General features: G+C 36.3%; 3 protein-coding genes and 1 long non-coding RNA gene across 6 annotated transcripts; 1 reads left to right on the forward strand and 3 right to left on the reverse strand.

Moving 5' to 3' along the window:
- Positions 1 to 163: 163 nt before the first annotated feature.
- On the reverse strand, positions 164 to 7,882 carry LOC107421833 (importin subunit beta-1-like). Of its 2 annotated transcripts, XM_025075917.3 has the most exons (7): positions 7,679 to 7,882; positions 4,016 to 6,434; positions 3,079 to 3,939; positions 1,865 to 1,961; positions 1,670 to 1,763; positions 645 to 726; positions 164 to 471 (listed from the first exon to the last, which is right to left on the reverse strand). In XM_025075917.3, exons 2-3 carry the CDS (start codon positions 6,424 to 6,426, stop codon positions 3,741 to 3,743), a joined length of 2,610 nt encoding a protein of 869 aa, XP_024931685.3. In that variant the 5' UTR covers positions 6,427 to 6,434; positions 7,679 to 7,882; the 3' UTR covers positions 164 to 471; positions 645 to 726; positions 1,670 to 1,763; positions 1,865 to 1,961; positions 3,079 to 3,740. The 2 variants fall into 2 exon arrangements, with proteins under 2 accessions (XP_024931685.3, XP_024931684.3); XM_025075916.3 differs by having other exon boundaries at positions 1,865 to 3,939.
- Positions 7,883 to 8,473: 591 nt separating this feature from the next.
- On the reverse strand, positions 8,474 to 13,023 carry LOC107421805 (acyl-CoA-binding domain-containing protein 1-like). Its single transcript, XM_016031134.4, has 6 exons — positions 12,179 to 13,023; positions 11,329 to 11,434; positions 11,103 to 11,206; positions 10,271 to 10,362; positions 9,155 to 9,252; positions 8,474 to 8,959 (listed from the first exon to the last, which is right to left on the reverse strand). Exons 1-6 carry the CDS (start codon positions 12,664 to 12,666, stop codon positions 8,789 to 8,791), a joined length of 1,059 nt encoding a protein of 352 aa, XP_015886620.3. The 5' UTR covers positions 12,667 to 13,023; the 3' UTR covers positions 8,474 to 8,788.
- A 316-nt stretch (positions 13,024 to 13,339) lies between these two features.
- Positions 13,340 to 17,567, reverse strand: LOC107421796 (glucan endo-1,3-beta-glucosidase). Of its 2 annotated transcripts, none has more exons than XM_060819514.1 (4): positions 16,123 to 17,567; positions 14,309 to 15,285; positions 13,875 to 14,214; positions 13,340 to 13,715 (listed from the first exon to the last, which is right to left on the reverse strand). In XM_060819514.1, the coding sequence occupies exons 1-4, from the start codon at positions 16,253 to 16,255 to the stop codon at positions 13,693 to 13,695; spliced, it is 1,473 nt and encodes a 490-aa protein (XP_060675497.1). In that variant the 5' UTR covers positions 16,256 to 17,567; the 3' UTR covers positions 13,340 to 13,692. The 2 variants fall into 2 exon arrangements, with proteins under 2 accessions (XP_060675497.1, XP_015886608.3); XM_016031122.4 differs by lacking the exon at positions 16,123 to 17,567 and adding an exon at positions 15,426 to 15,566 and having other exon boundaries at positions 13,341 to 13,715.
- Positions 15,094 to 15,738, forward strand: LOC125421408 (uncharacterized). Its single transcript, XR_007239746.2, has 2 exons — positions 15,094 to 15,234; positions 15,404 to 15,738. It is a non-coding gene; the product is annotated as an uncharacterized LOC125421408 (long non-coding RNA).
- Positions 17,568 to 19,228: the final 1,661 nt, after the last annotated feature.

Consider the following 19,228-nt stretch of genomic DNA (forward strand, 5'->3'; position numbering starts at 1 on the left):
AACTTTTATATAAGTAAATTAAACTTTAACCATCATTGCATTTTTCTGACCACAAATAAACAAAGTGGGAATATAGCAAATGAAAACATGCGCGTTCACAAATACACTGAGAGACTAGAAACCTTCCCACTCACTTCCACTGGGGATGAGAGGGATTTGCAAGGAAACATTATAATACTTTTATATTAGCATCTTATCAAACATACAAATGTCTAAACAGGTCATCAATCACCACATACATCCTAACATGCTTTTTCAAAAATTTAACTTTGATTTGAATTAAAAAGAAAACAAATTCAATCTATTTGCGTGCATATTGCATCCAAAGTCAGTTCCAGTCGCAAAGATCAAGGTACTGTTGCCATCATTGTCCTTTACAGTAATGTCTGCATTTTGCTTCACAAGATATTCAGCAATGGCTTCTCTCTCACAAACAGCTTCATAACACCATGGAGTTTGACCTTCATTATTCTTTAAATATAAATGCAAAAAAGATATTAAAAAAAAATTAGAAAACGGATGAGAAAAAAATCACATTCAAATATGTGTAAAGATAGAACATCTTTTTGGGTCAGAGCACGCATGAACTAAGCCTAACTAAGACATTGTAAACCACTAAATCTCAAATAATTACTGTTCCATACCTTCACATTGATGTCGGCATTCCAGAAAAGAAGTTTTGTCATCAATGTTCTACAGCCCGCACGATAGAGCTCAACCCACCATCTGCAAAAGTTTCAGGCAACGATTATATGACAAATGTTTAAAAATAAAAATAAAAAAAAAAAAAGGTTCCATCCCAAATTTGCTGGAAACTAAACCATAAAAGCCTCATGATTTGCAGCAGGCCACAAAAACAAATCTTCAAATTTGCACTTTGTTTTGGACAATAAAATTTTTCGCAATTTCAATAAAGCTCAAGCAAGTCCGTGGCAGAATACATCAGCCAAAGTATAAAGGTCTGGGAAAAACTTTATGCATAAAAAGGAGGATCATGAAACAAACAATGTGATGAACCCCATGCAATCTGACTTCTCTTAGCCAGGCAGAAAACAGGCCGTCCAAGTTCAAGATTGTTCACAACAAGCTGGAATTTGCCTTTCATTTCCAAGTTTTATTTTTTCATTTTTTTGACAGATTACCTTCAAGCTTTGCCGATTTATACAACTTATTCCAAAACCAAGACACTATTCAAATCTTACATAAGATAAATCCCACAACTTTCTTACACCGTCTCTACACAAAGGGTTCGATTACGGGGTACATAGGAACTCTATGGCCTATAATAGGTACCATAATATAAACTTACCTCAACTCATAGCAACATAAAGTTATATATAAAAAAATAATAAAAAAAGAATTAAAAATTAAAAATTAAAAAAAAAATAATTAAAAAAAAAAGAGACGAAGAAAGGAATAGAAATAAAAGGAAAGTAAAAAAAGAAAAGGCCAACATTGTCATTCTTTCAATTGCATACTAGAAAAGAGTATCTCAAAGAAAGAAAGGCTGATGCCAACCTAATCATTCAAATGACTCAGGAAAATCTAATGAACATAAACACTTGTAAACCATGCTTCAGCCAATAAATACTGAACAATTTCAAGTATCCAAATGAAAGAACAAACAAATGGATCGGCAAAAAATCAAATGACGGGTGTAAATAACCACCTTTAGGAGGAACTACTGGCATGCAATACGTAAAACTGATCATGTTGGTCCATTGGAATCCATACTCGATGCATCATAATCTCCACCTTCATTCCTAAATATCATTTATAGTACCCAAGGAAGAAACCAAACATCAAGTATGAAAATGTACAGGATTGATAAAGAATCTGCAGGATGGTAAAATAGAAGAATTACCTCACGATGTCAAACCGGGCCACCCATGAAGGATATAGCTCTTTATCAACATAATGTCCATTCAGGAGGCATGGCACCCAATTTTTGCCATGTTTGCCTTCAACAAACCATCCAAAGGTAATTTGAATGTTCATCTAAAAAAGATTTAGTTTACCTAGACCTAAAGGACTGTAAGGCACAGGCAAAGGTAAAACCAAGTTGAGATAATAAACTGCTTTTTAATAAATATCAATGAATTTCTCCATTGCCTTTTCTGGAAGGCATGGCAGCCAAATATTGCCATGCTTGCCTTCATCAAACTATCCAGAAGTAACTTTCAAATATTAATCTAGAAAAACAAGGTTTGTCAATTCCTAAAGGAATATAAGGTACAAGCGATGGTAAATCAAGTTCAGACAATAAATATAGTATCCTAGAAATTCTTAAAAGCTTTACTTTGGTTATTGTATCATATGTACACCAAAGAACATACAGAACTCATGAAAGAAAGCACTTCTCTTATACAATGAAACTTGGGGGGGGAAAAAAAAAGAAGAAAGAAAACAACCAAAAAAAAAAGAAGAAAGAAAACAACCAAAAAAAAAAGAGTTTGGAGGGGACTTGCAGAAGTTCTATTCAGAAGCCAATCACAAATACATTGAATAAAGTAACATTCATCATGCTTTAGAAACTTCAAAACCAACCCCATACAATGATTGCAGGAACCTAATACCTTTCACTGACAGGGATCCGTTTACATCCATCATAGAAGTCCTATTTTTTCATTCATTCTATCATTCTCAAATCATGTTATAAACCTTTTACATCCTTTTATAAATAACAAAGCAATTTAACTCTAGTTCTGTCCAAAAAGTAAAACTCATTCTACTGGATACAGGGTACATATAACATGTAAACAATTGTTTGCGTAATGGAAATAATATTCCACTTTTCCTTTTAATGATTATCTTAATAGTGCCATAAAAAATACACCTCCAATAAAGTAATATTTAGACCTAAGTTTCTGTGTTGATTACCACAGCTTCTCATGCATCATATACCTAAACCTCTTCAAAAATTCTCCCTTTCACTTTCTCTATCAACCCTCATTCAGAACTTTAGATTTAATAACCCAAAAAGATTAATTTATATATTAAAAAAAAAAAACACTTAGGACTTCAAGCAGCTAAAAAAGCATGAGTCATACAAGAAATGATTATCAATGAAATACATACCCTTAAATACCGATGATTTCAGCGTACATAAAGTCCATAAAAAAGTATACAAAAATCAGTCAGATGAAATAAAACCTGACCCAGACAGACATGATGAACCAATGCAAACATTAGTTGACAAAAAGGAGGGGGGTAAATTCAGGAATGAAAACCAGATAGGAGTCAATCTGAATTATTGCACAAGAATGGCACTGCAATGACCCTGAATCAACTGATCATTTTCCTCCAACCCATGAAAGAAATCACTTCAAAAGAAACCACCAAAATGGTGGCACAAATCTCTCACATGAGTTGAATAATATCCAGTGACGAAGCTGCCAGAGTATTATACCATCAGCGTATCAGTTCGCTCAAAACTCTGACACTGCAATCCTCCATGATCATTAAAATTTAGACGTTTCTTATTGGAGGAATTCACCCACTTCTGCAAAAACCATTACCCACTCCTCAACAAATTCACGACCTGACTCCAAGGTGCCGATGCAATAGTCAGTGAAAATATTTGAGATGATGCAAGAGTTAGTGACAACTTGAAGACTGAATGCCTCTGTTGACTGAAAATGGCCATGATTTAGACACATGCAATCCCAGACCAAACTCAACGGACCCAAATGCATGCAGGGACTTCTAAAATGATGCAAATATGGTATGTGGCAGTAGCCTCAAACAGAAATGGCACGATTGATGGCCAACTTGGCCCATTCAGCTGATTCTTTAATCAAATGGTCTTCTGAGGACAAGCATTCATTTAAAAAGTCTCTGCTTGACAGAGACTGTTGTATCAAAGAACCTGCATTACTTCCCAGTGTATCTGCTAGGTCACCAAGGACACCAATAGCAGTTTTCATCACAAGATCATCCCTACAAACAGATAAAGAATAATCAGTAAAACAAACAGTAAATCTCATCTTAACAATAATAAATGAGAAATACTTACATGTCTCGTTCCAAGTATATGCCATCCAAGAATTGAAGGATGTGAGGTGCATAAGGAATCAAGAGCTGGGTTTTTGGAGAATTCTTGAAGCCTTGGAAAATCCCAGAATATGCCTCAAGAATCCCATTTCTCAGAGTATTTGTATACTCTGTCATTTCGTCATCAGCACCAGATGTTTGAATTGACAACTCTGCTGCACTCTGAAGCATAGGCATGGCATACATTAAATACTTCTCAAAGCCCTCACCAATTGCTAAAGCTATATCACCGAAGCATGAAAATATGGGAGGCTTCACAGAACGGTGCAACTGATTGCTTGACAAATCCTTAAGGAGCTGGCTCATAATCCCATCACAGTAAGGAAGAATTTTATCTTCCAATGCCCTGCATATGTCTCCAACAACACCAACTGTGACGGCACAGACTTGGTATTCCTCAAAATTCTGAAGACCCATCTCAATATACTTATAAAATTCTGGCATGTACTTTGCAAAATCTGAGCCTGTTGCATATGCAAGAGCTCCAATGGCAAGCATTGCCTCCTCATGCACAGTGGCACTTCTACAAGCAAATACCCTCAGAAAAAGTGCCATCATCTGATCCGTATGATGCATGAAGACATATTTAGTTGGCTCTGACGACCCTAACTTCTGAATAATAACTTGCAAGCAACCACAGAGAAGCCCTTGTAATTCACCCTGCTTCTCTCTTTCGTCAGATGAAAGCTTCTGCCCTTCAAGAGTGTTGTGCAGTTCCATCATGATAACAGGAACCAGTTGCAATACCAAGGGAGCAGTTTCATCAGTTGAACACCTTACTATTTCATTCAGTGTTTCATATGCAGCAGTTCTTAATCGTGACTCCCCAGCATCTTCTCTGTGAGTAACAGTAAGAAGTGACTGAACAATCTCCTGGAAGAAGGGTGTCAGAGGAGATGATGGGCCCATATCCTCATAACCCTGGGCAAGAAAATAGAGAGCACCACAGGCCTTCTCAGCAACATTTGGGACATCCTTCATGCTCTGCAGAAGAACTGTGATTATCTGTTGGCAATTTGCCTGGGTAATTATTGGTGCATCCATAGTTGAGCCATGGAGGAATTCAAAAATCCTACCCAATGTCCATGCAGTAGTATCCTTCACATGGTTGTTTGGGTCATTTGTTAAAGCAGTAAGCATGAATGATAAAGCCACATTCACAATGGATGTCAACTTGTCGGCTGAAGGACCCTCCAAGATGGAGCCAAATGCATAAGTAGCTGCTTCTCTTTGTCTCCAATCTGGTTTTGTTATGTTCTCTTCAATGAAAGGCATAACAAGTGGAACAATATCATCTCCGACAGTGCGTGCGACCAAACCAAGGCATGTACCACCAGCCATAGCAATATTCCAAGCCCCTTCATCTTGATCTTGGTCCTCTTCTTGTTTAAGGAGCGTCTCCAATAGCACGGGGACAAGAGCAGGGAGAGCCTGCTTGATAAAATAAAAGCAAGGAATACTTGAGTCCCCAATCAAATCAGTCCCATATTCTTCCAGGATATCAATCTCCTCATCACAAATTGAACTCCAGAATTCAATGGCTTGAAGAGCAACAGCTTCCTCATCTTCCCTAACAGCCTTTGCTGTTATTTTAAAAATGTCTTGGATGTAAGGAGCCAATTTTTCATAGTAAGTAGATGAAATAGAGACCAAACATTCAAATGCTGCCTGCCGTATCTTCACTTCAGGGGATAGAGTTGCCTCACAGACAACCCTCATGATATAATCACGCTCCATATCATTGCTAAAATTTACCTGAGCAAATCCCAAAGCATTGTACAATGCTCTTGTAGCAGCAAGTCTAACATCATTGTTACCTTCATATGCATTCATACCCTGAACTACCGCAGTAAGTACTTTATTTACTTGGTCTTGGTCTATAACATCAGGAGACACTTCCTCACACAAATAGCCCAAAGTCTCTAAAGTGGCTTGCTTCACATGAGCTGGCAACTGGTGAATATTCGAAAGAAGCGATCCTATCAGTTCTGACCACTGTTTATGAGGTAATTCAATGCCTGCAATCTTAGCAATCACTTGAGATGCAGTTGACCGAGCATCTGGGGAGGGAGAGGAAAGGGTCTGCAACAAGCATGTCTTAATCTGGGTCTTCACACCGGCATCTAGTGATAACCATCGTTGAACAAGCTCAAGTTTTCTATGTTGTTCCTTAGCATCCAATGCGTTCTTAAGTATCAAACCTGCTAACTTACGGCTTTCAACCGGCTTTTCCTCATTTGATAGCTCACCACAGAGAGATATTAAGAAAAGGGGAAGATCTTGCTCCTGAAACTGTTTCAAGCTGTCTTCAGCATGCTTCCTCACAGTTCCATCAATTGATTGTGCATTCAAAAGCACCTGGGTAACTTCCATTGCTCGTTCTGAGAATATGAGAAGCCAACTAATTAGATCAGTATATGACAAAAGATAGGGCTCTATAAAAGATCCATCCGCATATCAAGTGCATAAAAATAAAAAGAGAAAGAAATCAACTTGTAAGTTGCACAGAAAATGCTTCAGTTGAGATCATTTAGAAATAATAAACGAAGTACAGATGTGTAAGAACTTTCATTTCATAGCACCAAGTAAAACTGAAACCCTACTCGAGACAAATTTGCACAATACAAAGATCTTTCTTGGATGAGTTGGACTCCTGGATCTAACTAACAAAACTCCATATTGGCTAAACAGAAAAAAACCACTTTACAGAAAATCAAATGACAACAATAGTCATATACCATAAAAAATAAAAATACAAAAAAAAAAACCTTCTGCGGAAGCCTGATCTGGTATTTTGATAGAAGACCTAATGTTTCAAATGTACACCTACCAACCACCAATACTGGATAAGCTTACAATTTACTTCATTTTCCAACAAAAAACCATAATTTTTAACTACATTTATTTGATTATGTTTACACGAAGAAATCAACAACCCAACATACACATCAAAATTCCACACATCAAAAATTCTAACCCACCATCAGTGCTTGAAGAAAAAACAAGATCGAATTAGATTAAATAGATTAATGCAATTCCCGAAACTTAGAAACACTTCAAATAAACCAATAATTCGCGGAGACGATTATAATTTCAAGCCACTAAACTTGGAACAGTAAATGTTTCAAAATCATATATTGAACCCAAAAAGTAAAGCATTAAATAAGTGAACCAGATCAGTAAAGCGACGATCGAAGGAGAAAAAAATAAAAGGATAGGCAAAAACCTAATTACCAATAACAACAATTTGAAAAAAAAAAAAAAAGGTGGTATACAGTGAGCAACTTAAAGATACTGGTGATTAGCCCAGGATCAGGAAGTACAAAATAAGCTGGAGAAACCCCCAAGTTATACAGAGAAATGGACGAGTAGAGGAAGAAAACGACAGCGACGTTAATTTATAAAGCTGTACGTGAAATCAATCATATAATTTCGATTATGGACCACTAGTTGGCAAAATCCACCCCACAAAAATAAAAAATTTAAAATTTTAAAAAAATAAATAAAGAAAGAGAGACATAGAGATTTACAACGGCCATAATACACACGACGAAGCAAGATGAAGAAAAAAAAAATAAAAATATATATATATATAACAGATCGCGTTCGAAGAACGATTACAAACCTGCGTTGACGAAAGAGAAGAGATGAAGAAGGTACTCTTCTCCGGCGAAGAGAAGGAGAAGGAGGAGAGGAGGCGGTTATGTTGGTGCGCAGAGCAGGAGTTGCGGCTGAACTCTCTGAAAAGAGGGAAACGAATACACTTGAATGCTAGGGCTGGGGTGTATTAAGTTTTGTACGGTGTCCACTTCTGAGTAAACTCCACGCCTTATTATTATTATTATTATTATTATTATTTATTATATTATATTATCGCCTCCTCATAAACGACCCCTTTAATTGCTCACTTTACCGCGTTAAAAAATTCCCTTTTATTTTATTTTCATATACTGCTTTTTGGCCCTAATAACGTGTTTGGTGAGTAATCATATTTGCTTTTTAAAAAAAATAATAATAATAACAATTGATTGCTTTTGAGTTCACGAACAAGTCAACATTTAAATGAACTCAGTTGACATCCTACGGTCAATTTCACACTTCCACTCTCTCCGCATTGTAATGTCGCACCCGTTGCTAATATTAATTAATTGAAACAGTAATATTGAAATATATGAATAAGCCGTTGGAAGTTTTTCAAAGAAATAATAATAATAATAACAAGGGAACAACAAACTTATTATAAAACTGAGGGGGGTTTTTTGTGAGGTGTGTTAGTTTGGCCACTAACTGGTGGTTTTTAGTCCAGATGGCCAACAGGCAACAACTGGTCCTTTTCCTTGCCAACCCTTTACTTTTTTTTTTTTTTCTGGGTTGAATCATGTGCTTTAAGTATGAAAATGAGCAGTATAACACGAAACTGGAAGATAAAAAAGATCAAAATATGAATCAATTAAAGTGCTGCTACTGTCAACTCAAGACAAAGTGGGAACAATCTCAATCTGTGTTGGCAATTTCAAAGAGAGATTCAGACCTTCCTACATTTCCTTCCCACTAGGCTCGGATTGAGGGATTAGTAAGGAAACAGCATAACGTTTTCTATACGAACATATAGTCAAAAGAGACAAATGACCAAACGGATCATCATCAATCACCATATACATCCCAACGAAATTTTTCAACAATTACTTCAGTTGGAAGAAAAAGACCCCAAAAAGAAAAAAGAATTCCAGTCAATCTATTTGCTTGACCATTGCATCCAAGGCCAATTTGAGTCGCAAAGACCACAGGGAGTGTTTCCATCATTGTCCTTTACGCTGGTGTCTGCATTTTGCTTCACAAGATATTCAGCAATGGCTTCTCTCTCGCACACAGCCGCATAATGCAATGGGGTTTGGCCTTCATTGTCCTTTCAAATTAAAGAAATAAATGATAAATCACAGAACTTCTAACTTAAATAAGACGACAAAACAATCATCTTCCAAATACAGAGTGCAGTCAGAAGCATTGGTTGGCTAATTGCATGAACTCTAACTAGGATCCAAATATGTGAAACTCTTTCAAAGAATCTTGCATGTTCAGAAAAGATAATTACAATTCTTACCTTTGCATTGATGTCGGCATTCTTGCTAACAAGAAGTTCTATCATCTTAATGTGACCTCGATCTACAGCCCAATGCAATGGAGTACGACCTTCACTGTCTGCAATAGTTAAAAGCAACCGTTTTAACGCAAATGTTGGCAGAAAGGCTCCTTTTTAGGCTTATTTGTAATTAAACTAAGTGGGGAATGATACATGACTCATAAAGCCAAGCAAAAATACACATCTGAACTGTGCAGAAACAGCCTTATGCTTCACAGCAGGACATAGAATCCACTATGCAAACTTGCTCTGCTTAACAGAAAATATTTTATGCAATTTCATTAAAGTCAAAGCCTACCAAGACAGAATACACCAGCTGCAGTATAAAGCTAAGGAAAAACTTACCACATGGAAAAGAATATCCTCATACATGAAATGAAAAATGCGATGAACCTCAATGTACTCATACATGTGAGAAACAAGTGGTGGGCAAACAAGCTGAGTTTTATAAGCCTGACAGAGAACAGGCAGTCAAATTTTATTCTTGTCAAGCTGGAGTCAAGCCTACCATTTTTTTATTATTATTTTTGAGATATCATTTTCAATCTTGTTAATTTATATTTCAAGTAAAATGAAGCCCAACTCAGCTGAAGGAGCTAGCTTCTCAGGCCAACTAAGCACGATTTTTGTATCAAAATTCAGACCAAATTGATTCTCAAACTATACCAGGATGTGTATTTCATTTATTCTCATGCCTCGACAATTGTGTTTTCAAATGTCACCAAGGTTTTTTGCAAATAGATTACTCGCGTATGTTCATGATTGTAGGATACCTACCATAATCACAAGCCTAAAGGAGCCAGCCTAAAATTGCCAAGGTTGGCTTGTTAAGCAAACAAGTTTAAATAATTACGCTTGATCTTTCATGATTCATTTAAGAAGTGAAAATGCTTCTTATGAGCTGGGCTTGAGCTGTTTATGACCAGCCTTGGTCTGTTTTACAAACCAAAAATATGAAGGTATGGATGCCTTTGTAGTAATCAAACCCAGCATCAATATTCATTGAAACCCAACAATGATGCTAGTGTCACTTGGAAATCGCACAAAGATGATGAAGGGGCTAAAAAGATAACAAACCTTTCAGATGCACTGAGACACCATTTTCAATAGCTTTAAGCAAATTATCTTCTTCTCCTTCTCTGGCAAAACCATGAATAGCATCCATCTTGCTGAAAGTAAAATGAAAACTCTAGTTAGTGAAACAGTAATCCTTGAAGAAAGGAAACAACATAGGTAAAAGCAACAAAAATTTGTTAACTCATTCTGAAGACTAGTGTTGTACAATATAGGAAAAAGCAACAATAATATTGTTAACTCATTCCAAAGACTAATGTTTTGTAACACTAACAGAGCATCTTTCGAAAGTTCAGAGAGAGAAATAAATCGATGCAATCAGAATACTTTATTAACTTATTCAAAGAGTTTGGCACCCTGGAAGACATATCAGTTGAATGATAATGCTGGTCTTAGTACAGTAGAAAGAAGTGAATTCATAGCTTAGAGAAGAGAAATTCTACAATTTTCCTACACCAATCCCTAGAAGGAGTTCAATTTTAGGAACATAAGAACTTTAAAGTCTCTAAAAGGTAATCCCCCACACCCCCATCCTTCCTTTAAAGAATAAAAATAAAAATAAGGAAGAAAAGAAGATTAATATAGTTACTTTCCTAATTGAATACTATAACAGATTAAAGAGAAGGCCAATGTCAAACACAGCCAATAAAAGAACTCAGCAAAATCTGTTGAACAGCAACACTTTGTAAACCATGCATGAGCAAATGCATATATTCGGCAATTTCAAATATCCAAACACCTAAGAAAAAATGTAGGAAGAAGAAAAAACCACCCTCAGGATGGAAACTAATCTGTAATACTCAAGCTCCTAATTTAATTATTCTGAGAACCTTACAAATCATTTCCAGAGTCCTCCTCATAAACAAAAGTGCTGAAAACTGGTCCCATTGGTCCTTTGGAATCCACACCAAGTGCATCATCATCTCCACCTTTGTTCTTCTAATCATCGTTCATGTTCCCATAGAAGAAACCCAACAGAGAAAGTTAAACACAAAGTAAATAGATTTACATGACTGATAAAGAAGCTGTAACATCGCAAAATACAAGAATTATGACCTTACCGTGGTCATACCTCCAACCCATGAAGGATATAGCTCGGTAACAATATCAATGTACTTCTGCATTGCTTCTTCTGGAGGCATAGCACCCAATTTTTGCCATGCTTGCCTTTAACAAATAATCCACAGGCAACATTCAAATGTTCATATAAAAAAAACGTAGTTTGACTACTTTTAAAGGAACATGAGGTACAAGAAAAGGTAAAATCAAGTTCAGCAATAAGAATTAATCACAAAACTAGATCAAATTTTATAAACCGACTCCAGGAGCCTTCTATATATTTCAAATCAATCTTGTCAGTCATATTTGTCATCCATTCCATACTCTCTTCTCAAATCATGTTCATGCTAAAACCTTTTACATCCTTTTCTGAAAAAAATAAAAATAAAAAAAACATTTTGGAGTTTGGCTCTTTTGAAAACATCAAAATTATTCGTCGGTGCATTTCTTATGGAAAAAGTTTTCTTCCAATTTATCATTCCACTGATAATCTTAATGGTACCCGCACATCTATACCTCCAAAACATAGCAATAGACAACACTTAAGACTTAAGTTGGTGACGTGCAACGCTTCTTATGCAACAAAGCACCTAAAAACCCCTTCGGAAACCTTGCCTTTCACCTTCTCTATCAATCTGCATTCTTTAATACCAACAAAATCCCCTAATTTCCCCCATTAACAACTTAAGATAACATAACCAAAAAAAGAAATTAAAAGAAAAAAAAATCTCAAGGGGCTCCACAAAAAAGCAAATTTCCCAACAAAATGCTATTAATGGAAGCTAAAAATAAAGCATTAATTGTATAATGAAAAAAAAAAGGAAAAAAAATGGAAAATTATTAAAGCAGTACCACTTGGCTCGAGCTGTCATTTTCAACGCCGATGGCTGAGGTGTGCTACACGGTCCCTCGGTGGCGATCTTATAGAGCCCATAAAGCTGCAACTGCACATCAGTCGAGACCTTCTGCGAGAGGCGGTCGGCCGCCGCGGCCGCCACAAAAGCAGTGGCGGCACTGAACATCTCGTCCAACTCCGTACTCTCCACTCCTTCCCAATCATCATCGTCATCAACGTCGCTAGCATGTACGCTCTCATTCCTAACGCTACCGTGCTCGGCGATCACCGAATCGACTTCGAGAGCTGCGCCCAAATCTCCCCCAGGTAGTTCGTCTTTCGAATCGGATTCGGGCCGGTTTTGATCGGAGCCGGCGGTGCGAGCTCGAGTAATACTGAGATTGTCGTCCTTGAAAGACACGACAATGGAGATGAGCTTCGCGAGGAGGTAAGAGAAAATGAGACCCAGTAAGATTGATTGCAGAAGCTGCTGCCACTCACCCATGGTCGCAAAAAGTGAGAAGAAAATAAAAAGAAAACCCTAAAATGGAGGAAACGATATCGTAGGGACGGGTCTAAAACCCTAGCAAATGGGTCATGAATGTTGACGAAGAGCACGAGAGAGAGAGAGAGAAAAAACCAAGGAATTTGACAAAGAGACGCCAAAAAAACCAAATGAGTTTTCAAAGAAAGAAACAGAGAGAGACAGTTTGCGCCGGAGGGAAACGGTACGCACCCCTATGAAATAGTGATTAGTGAGCGAAAGAAAGCAGGTGGTGGTGGTCGTTACGGTTACAAGAGGGGCAGCACGCACCGAATGGAGCAGCGATCTCATACGCCGCAGAATACCGTAGGTTCACAAAATTTGCTTTTTCGTTGCTGATTTTGACTCACTCATTCATACATTACGTGGGATAAAATTATTCCATACCATATAATTCCCTCTTTTTTAACTGATAATTATATTTTTGGCCATTTATTTCATGTATATATACAATTAATTTTGATTATATATTGGGACTTCTAATTTGTTCTACAATTATTTTTCTTATATGAGTTTGACTTAATTTACGGTCCCAAAAATATATAGATATATATATATATATACATATAAATATTAATTTTGATTGCAAATGAACATTTTACATAAATCAATACATTTATGTTGAGGAACAGAGAAAGACGAAAACAGAGCATGTGAAGTGAAAGCTTTCTTGTTTTCTTGGTTGATAAAATGTGAAAGTTTTATTTTCTTGTAACTTACAAGAGTGTTGTCACAGGGGCAACTTTCCAACACGAATTTGTCCAGCATGGTGCAAAGGCAGCCTAAAGGGTCTAACTAGTGCATAATATTTGTATACTGAAAAATATCATTAATTTTTCAAGGGACAATTTGGACAACAAATATACATAAATCTAATAAATGAGTCATTAATCTTATGTCTATGAAAACCAATCAAAAGTGCATATTTTGCTTGCACTTCTGAGGCCCTCGTCCATCCAATCAAATCCATTGCAATGTTCTCCACCATCAATATTTACATCTTCCATAGCCTGGTTCAAACAAAAAGTAAATAAATATTGGTAATGGTAAATATTTGATGAATGACTAAACAGATATAGTAATATTTAAAAAAAAAATTTAAAAAAAAAAAAATATATATATATATATATATATATATATATATATATATCATTTTGCATGAAGTTTACTTGGATTCGCGTAAGTGATAGTGCCAGTTTGAGCAAAATCGCAATCATAGTCATTTCTTCCCATAGTCTGGTAGTACACGTTCATCGCATAAGCAGCATGGGCTCGGATCGTATTCGGAGCAAAACATGGGCCTCCTTCTTGTATCGGACCACAGTCCAGCCCAAGCCCACAAACATAATCAATATTCCTCTGCAAAGCCTCCGAGTCAACCCCCGCTTTGGGCACACACCATTGTTTTTGTTTCCCGTCACGCGGTGATGGCGATGGCGGTGATGGATTCGGCGGAGCAACAAATGGGCCCGGGCTAGGACCCGGCTTCTCCGGCACCGACGAACTAGCCTGTCAGAACCAAGTCCACGAACCAATCAAGCACAAAGATAACCATAATTATCAAATATGTTTTGGTAGCATGGTGGTCGGCGGTGGCAGCTACCGTTGATCGTAGGATATCGATATTGTACACCGGCGTCATATCGGGTCGGAAAAGCCCGAAATTCCTCTCGCATATCGGGCCGGGTTTCAGATTCTCATTGAACAAGGCGAAAATGTAAGCCTCGAAGGTCCGATTCGGCATCAACGGAGTTCCGGCACTGGAAGTCACGTGCCGCATGAGATTTCCATTGTAATCCGCCGCACATTTCGGGTCAACCCCAACTTGGGCCGGATCACCCTTGGAGGGCCAGCCCGTTTCGGCAATGACAATCTCCAAATCCTCATAGCCCAAAACCTTCATAGCAGAGAAAACCGCATCCATCTGAGCATCCAACATGTTGGTGTACAGAAGCTTCGTGTTCTCATCGAACACGCCGGAATTGGGCCTGAAAAGGGCGTAATCCAATGTCTCGGCGGAGCAACCGAAAAACGGATACGGGTTCACCATGAAAGGCGATTTGGTGTCACTCAAGAAACTGAGCAAAGGTTTAAGCACATGGGTATCGTAGCCTTGCCTGAATTTCCCAGTCGAAGGTGGACTAGAGCTGGTGAGAATACCCAGAGAATGAGGGGTAGAGACCTTGATTTGCCGATCCAATGAAGCGTTGACGAGTGCCGTGTGAAGGGTTTGAATAGCGGGGACAAGATTGGAGATGAAGAGCTTGTTAGCGGTTGACAAAACTTCGTTGCCCATTAAAATTCGGACAATGTTGGTGGCAGGAACGAAGGGTTGGACATTGGTTTTAAGCCATTGTTGAGCGAAGCTAAGCTTGGTGAGGTGGGGGATTTGGTCATTTGGAACTGTGATGGTGACAGCAATGCCGGTGTGAGCAAAGGCGTGTAAGATATCGGGGTTGTAATCGAAAAGCCTGACTCGGTTGATAATGGTGGATTGGAGAAGGAATTGAGCCACTCGGTCTGGTGGAGGTAGGTTGTCTGCAACCGTGCCATAGTTGACACCAATTGCTCCATACACTCCTGAGAAAGAAACATTATATTAGATTAAAAATATATACATTTATTCAATTGGGTTGACAAATATTGATCTGTTATTAATGTTATTGAGACTGTATATATATATTTATACTAAGAACAGAGGAAGATTATAGAGGGCAAACCTTGGAAGATGGCTGCAGAGGCAAGAAGAAGTAAGAAGAAAAGGGTGCTTGCCATTGAAGCAAAAGCTGAAAGAGGATTTTTTTACAAGAATAGTCTAAAGGGGAGCTCAAGGTTTCGTGAATGGTGGTGGTGATGATGGTGGGTGGGATTTGGGAAGCCATTGCTGAAGAAGTAAGGTAGGCTAGGAAGATAAAGATGCTTTGCTTTGTAATTTGGGTTGTACGCTATCTTGCAGCCAAGGTTAAAGATCATACATGTATTTTTAGAGAGCTTTTTACTTCTAAAGGGAATAACCCTGCTCGGGTTTCTCTTCTTCTTCTTTTTTTTTTTTTTTTTTTTGTGTTTGTGTGGGGAATTGATCTTAAGTTTCGGCTTTATCCTTTGAATATGTTCCATCATTTTATTATAAATTTTGCTTTATCATTATTTGGTGTAAACCAATATTCTAGCTTGTTTGGAATTGCTGCAAAACCGAAGAAATTAAGCATTAGAGCTTAAGATAGGCAGTGTATATTTTAGAAATTTTGGTAGTTGTTAGTAAAGCCAAATTTCTTTATATTTGGGGATCAAAAGAAATCTTAGTTTGGTTTTGAATCCTTTGATAGAACTCTAAGGGAGGAATACTAACGTTTCCTTATGATGATGGGAAAGGTATATATAGATGCAAACCCATATGGAAAAGCTAGATTCTCTTACTCTTGAATACCCATGTGAAGCACCCAAAAGGTGTATCAGATGGTAGGAATCCGATGAACCCTTCACACCTGATTGCATGAGTTGCGGGTTTAATTGCTGATAAATCCCATCTAAGCTTTAATGTGGATTCCATATGCTAATCACCGTAGGAAATGGCTGGCTGCTAATAGCGCAAATGTAAACCGAGGATACTCATCAGGAGTTCCTTTTTCTTTTTCTTTTTTCCTATGAGGAAAAAAAAAAAAAACCAAGTGAAATGACGAAATGGTAGCTTCAATGGCAGTACCTTATCTGTGTTCATGGGTGCGCATGTTGAATCTCATGGGTGAGGAGGGTCGAAAAAGAAAAAAGCAAAACAAAAAAAAAACATATGAAAATTTTAATTAGTTTTTGTAGCATAACGAAGTTGAATTTTCAATCCTAATTATTCAATCCTAGATAATCTTTCTTCGGGATATTATTTTGCCTTAGAAGGCTGTTACGGAATACTGAAAGCTTACTAAAAATCTAGTCATATTGATCGATGTATCATGTAAGTTGGAGTAATTTGTCAAAATCCTGCAACTAATATTAACATTACTTTCTCCTTTTTTTTTTTTTCTTTAATGAAAACCTGCAATATGACCTTATCCATTTACTTACAAATAGTTACGGTTAAACGCCAGCCACACTTATTAAATTTATGATCACTTTGTCTGGTGTATGGGCTTCTTTTTTGTTATTTGTGTTGAATGGAATAAAACAAAATAAAATCAAAAATAAGAAATCAATTATTATGAATTGAATTGATTAATAATGGACTGTTTATGGTAATTAACTTAAGTTTAAATACTCATCTTATAATATCAATTCTCAATTATGGGCATCAATTATGTTAGTTAAGCTCCTTTATATATAATATAAGAACTAATAAGCTTTTAAAACTGTATAATTTAGGAAGATGAATTAACCAAGATTCATATTAGTGGTTGAAAATTAAAAGAGCTAGCTAGAGAATCCATCTGATGAAGTAGTTAAATATGAACCAAAAATGGGTAAAACACAGTAAAATAGAAAAAAAAAAAAGTGATAGAACTTATCTGGAGAAAGAAATAAAAGGAAGAGAGAGTGGCTGTGGTGGTGGCGGCCAAAGACTTCTCACTTTCGAACATTGCTTGCTCAAATGAGCATCTCAGAAGCACAGAATAGCTGCAATTACTGTGAGCGTGGAATACTCATTTGAGCAAGAAATATTGGAAAGCAGGATTTCATACTGGAAGCTAATTTACACCGACCCAGTCAAATGAAAGCAAACTAAACCAAACCTAACGAACCATTTATATGGATATATCTGATAAAAAGTACTCCTGTAGCCTACAGGTTTAGGTATGTGTGCTTTAAATAGGAGCCTCTCATCTCCTTCCCTCAACCCCCACAAATGTGGCATGTTCAAAATATTACCAAAATCCCCCTCCTTTTGTTTGTAATGAGTTGTAGTGTTGAAAAGATACATGTATACCAAATGCCATCGTTAGCATGTTAAATATTTATTTTGTCCTCATTCATATATAAAATAATATATTTTGGCAATTTGATGGGATATATATTATATGTGGCAGTTGACTAACAGTTCGGTGGGCAAATATCCAGGGAAGGAATTGTTGTTGTTCATGGAATGGCAGCTAAAGATATTTTATTTTATTTTATTATATTTTTTATGCGGATGGCTGCTACAGATATGGGTTCTGGACCAACAACCAAATTTATGTATGTATTATGTTATGTAAGACTGTTAGTACCATGTTACTGCTAGGATGTTGGCACTTTTTTTTAAAAAAATAAAAAATAAAAGATTGTTATTTTTTGAAAATAAGATAGTTTATTACAACTTGATAAATTAGAGTACTTAGCCTAATGATGAAGATTTAAAACATCATCATTTACACATTTAATATATATGTTGAGAGAAATCCACTTAAATATGTACAAAAAAAATCTTTTAGAAAGTTATCTCCTTAATTTATTAAAACCACCAATTTGATTAAGTTAGCCAAATTCTTTTGTTTATTTAGTTGTTAAAGGTTTTAAGAGACATATCCGATGGTTTTGGACCAAACTCTTCAAGCATTATCAGTAATAAGATATCAAAACATGAATCTTTAATAATCTTTTTTCTCCTATATTATGTAACAACATAATAATTAATTGATCTTAATTGCTACTATACATATATACCGATGTTAGGCAGTGAAATTAACAAAAGATAAGCAGCTTCATTCATGATTCAGAAATATGTCATTTTCATTCACCATCGACGATTAATACACTTTCTGTATAATTCCAAAATGTTATTATTAATATATATATATATATATATATATATATATATATTGGTAAATTTTCTAGAACGTTGTTCGTGTTCGTGAAAATGAGGAATCTTCCCAAATGATTCCCAATAAAGATGCTCATGTAAGGTATAGAAAAAGATGATAAAGAAAAAAAAAAAAAAAAAAGCAAGAAACCAAAAAAATTAATAATTATCATTATCAGTTTTAAAAGGAGGCTTAGACACTTTTGCCTCTGTGTCTCTCTCAACGATAAAAAGTAAATTCCTATATATTCTACTTACCAAATTCAGGCCTTATGGGCAGCAGCATGCACAACTAGAAGTCATGAACTTATGAATTATGAATCTTACAATTTGAAAGGGCCATTTTGAGTGTATTTTGTCACCATATGTTCTTTCTTCATTTTCAACAAAAAAAGGAAAAAAAAAAAATAGCGTTCTTTTTGTCTCTTTCAATTTGCCACCATGTATATTCTATTTGTATTAAAAATAGTACCAATATATTTGGTTTTTTTTTTAAATATAATTTTAAAGATGTAAATAAGAAACTTACCATTAGACTAATCTTCTTTGTCACTTAAATATTTAAAGGTTAAAAAATTGGTCATGACCTAAATTGGCTTCCAATAATTCACTTATTAGGATTTAGCTAGCTATCCACACTGGCTAGAATTTTACATTATCAATGACCCAAACCAAACCCATTCTTGTATGTTTTCCTCACTTAATATGGTTGACAACAACCATTCTTTCAGACCATGCATCTCTTGCTAAATTTGC

The sequence above is a fragment of the Ziziphus jujuba genome, chromosome 8, assembly GCF_031755915.1.
Source record: "Ziziphus jujuba cultivar Dongzao chromosome 8, ASM3175591v1".
In the NCBI taxonomy this organism is placed as follows: Eukaryota; Viridiplantae; Streptophyta; class Magnoliopsida; order Rosales; family Rhamnaceae; genus Ziziphus; species Ziziphus jujuba.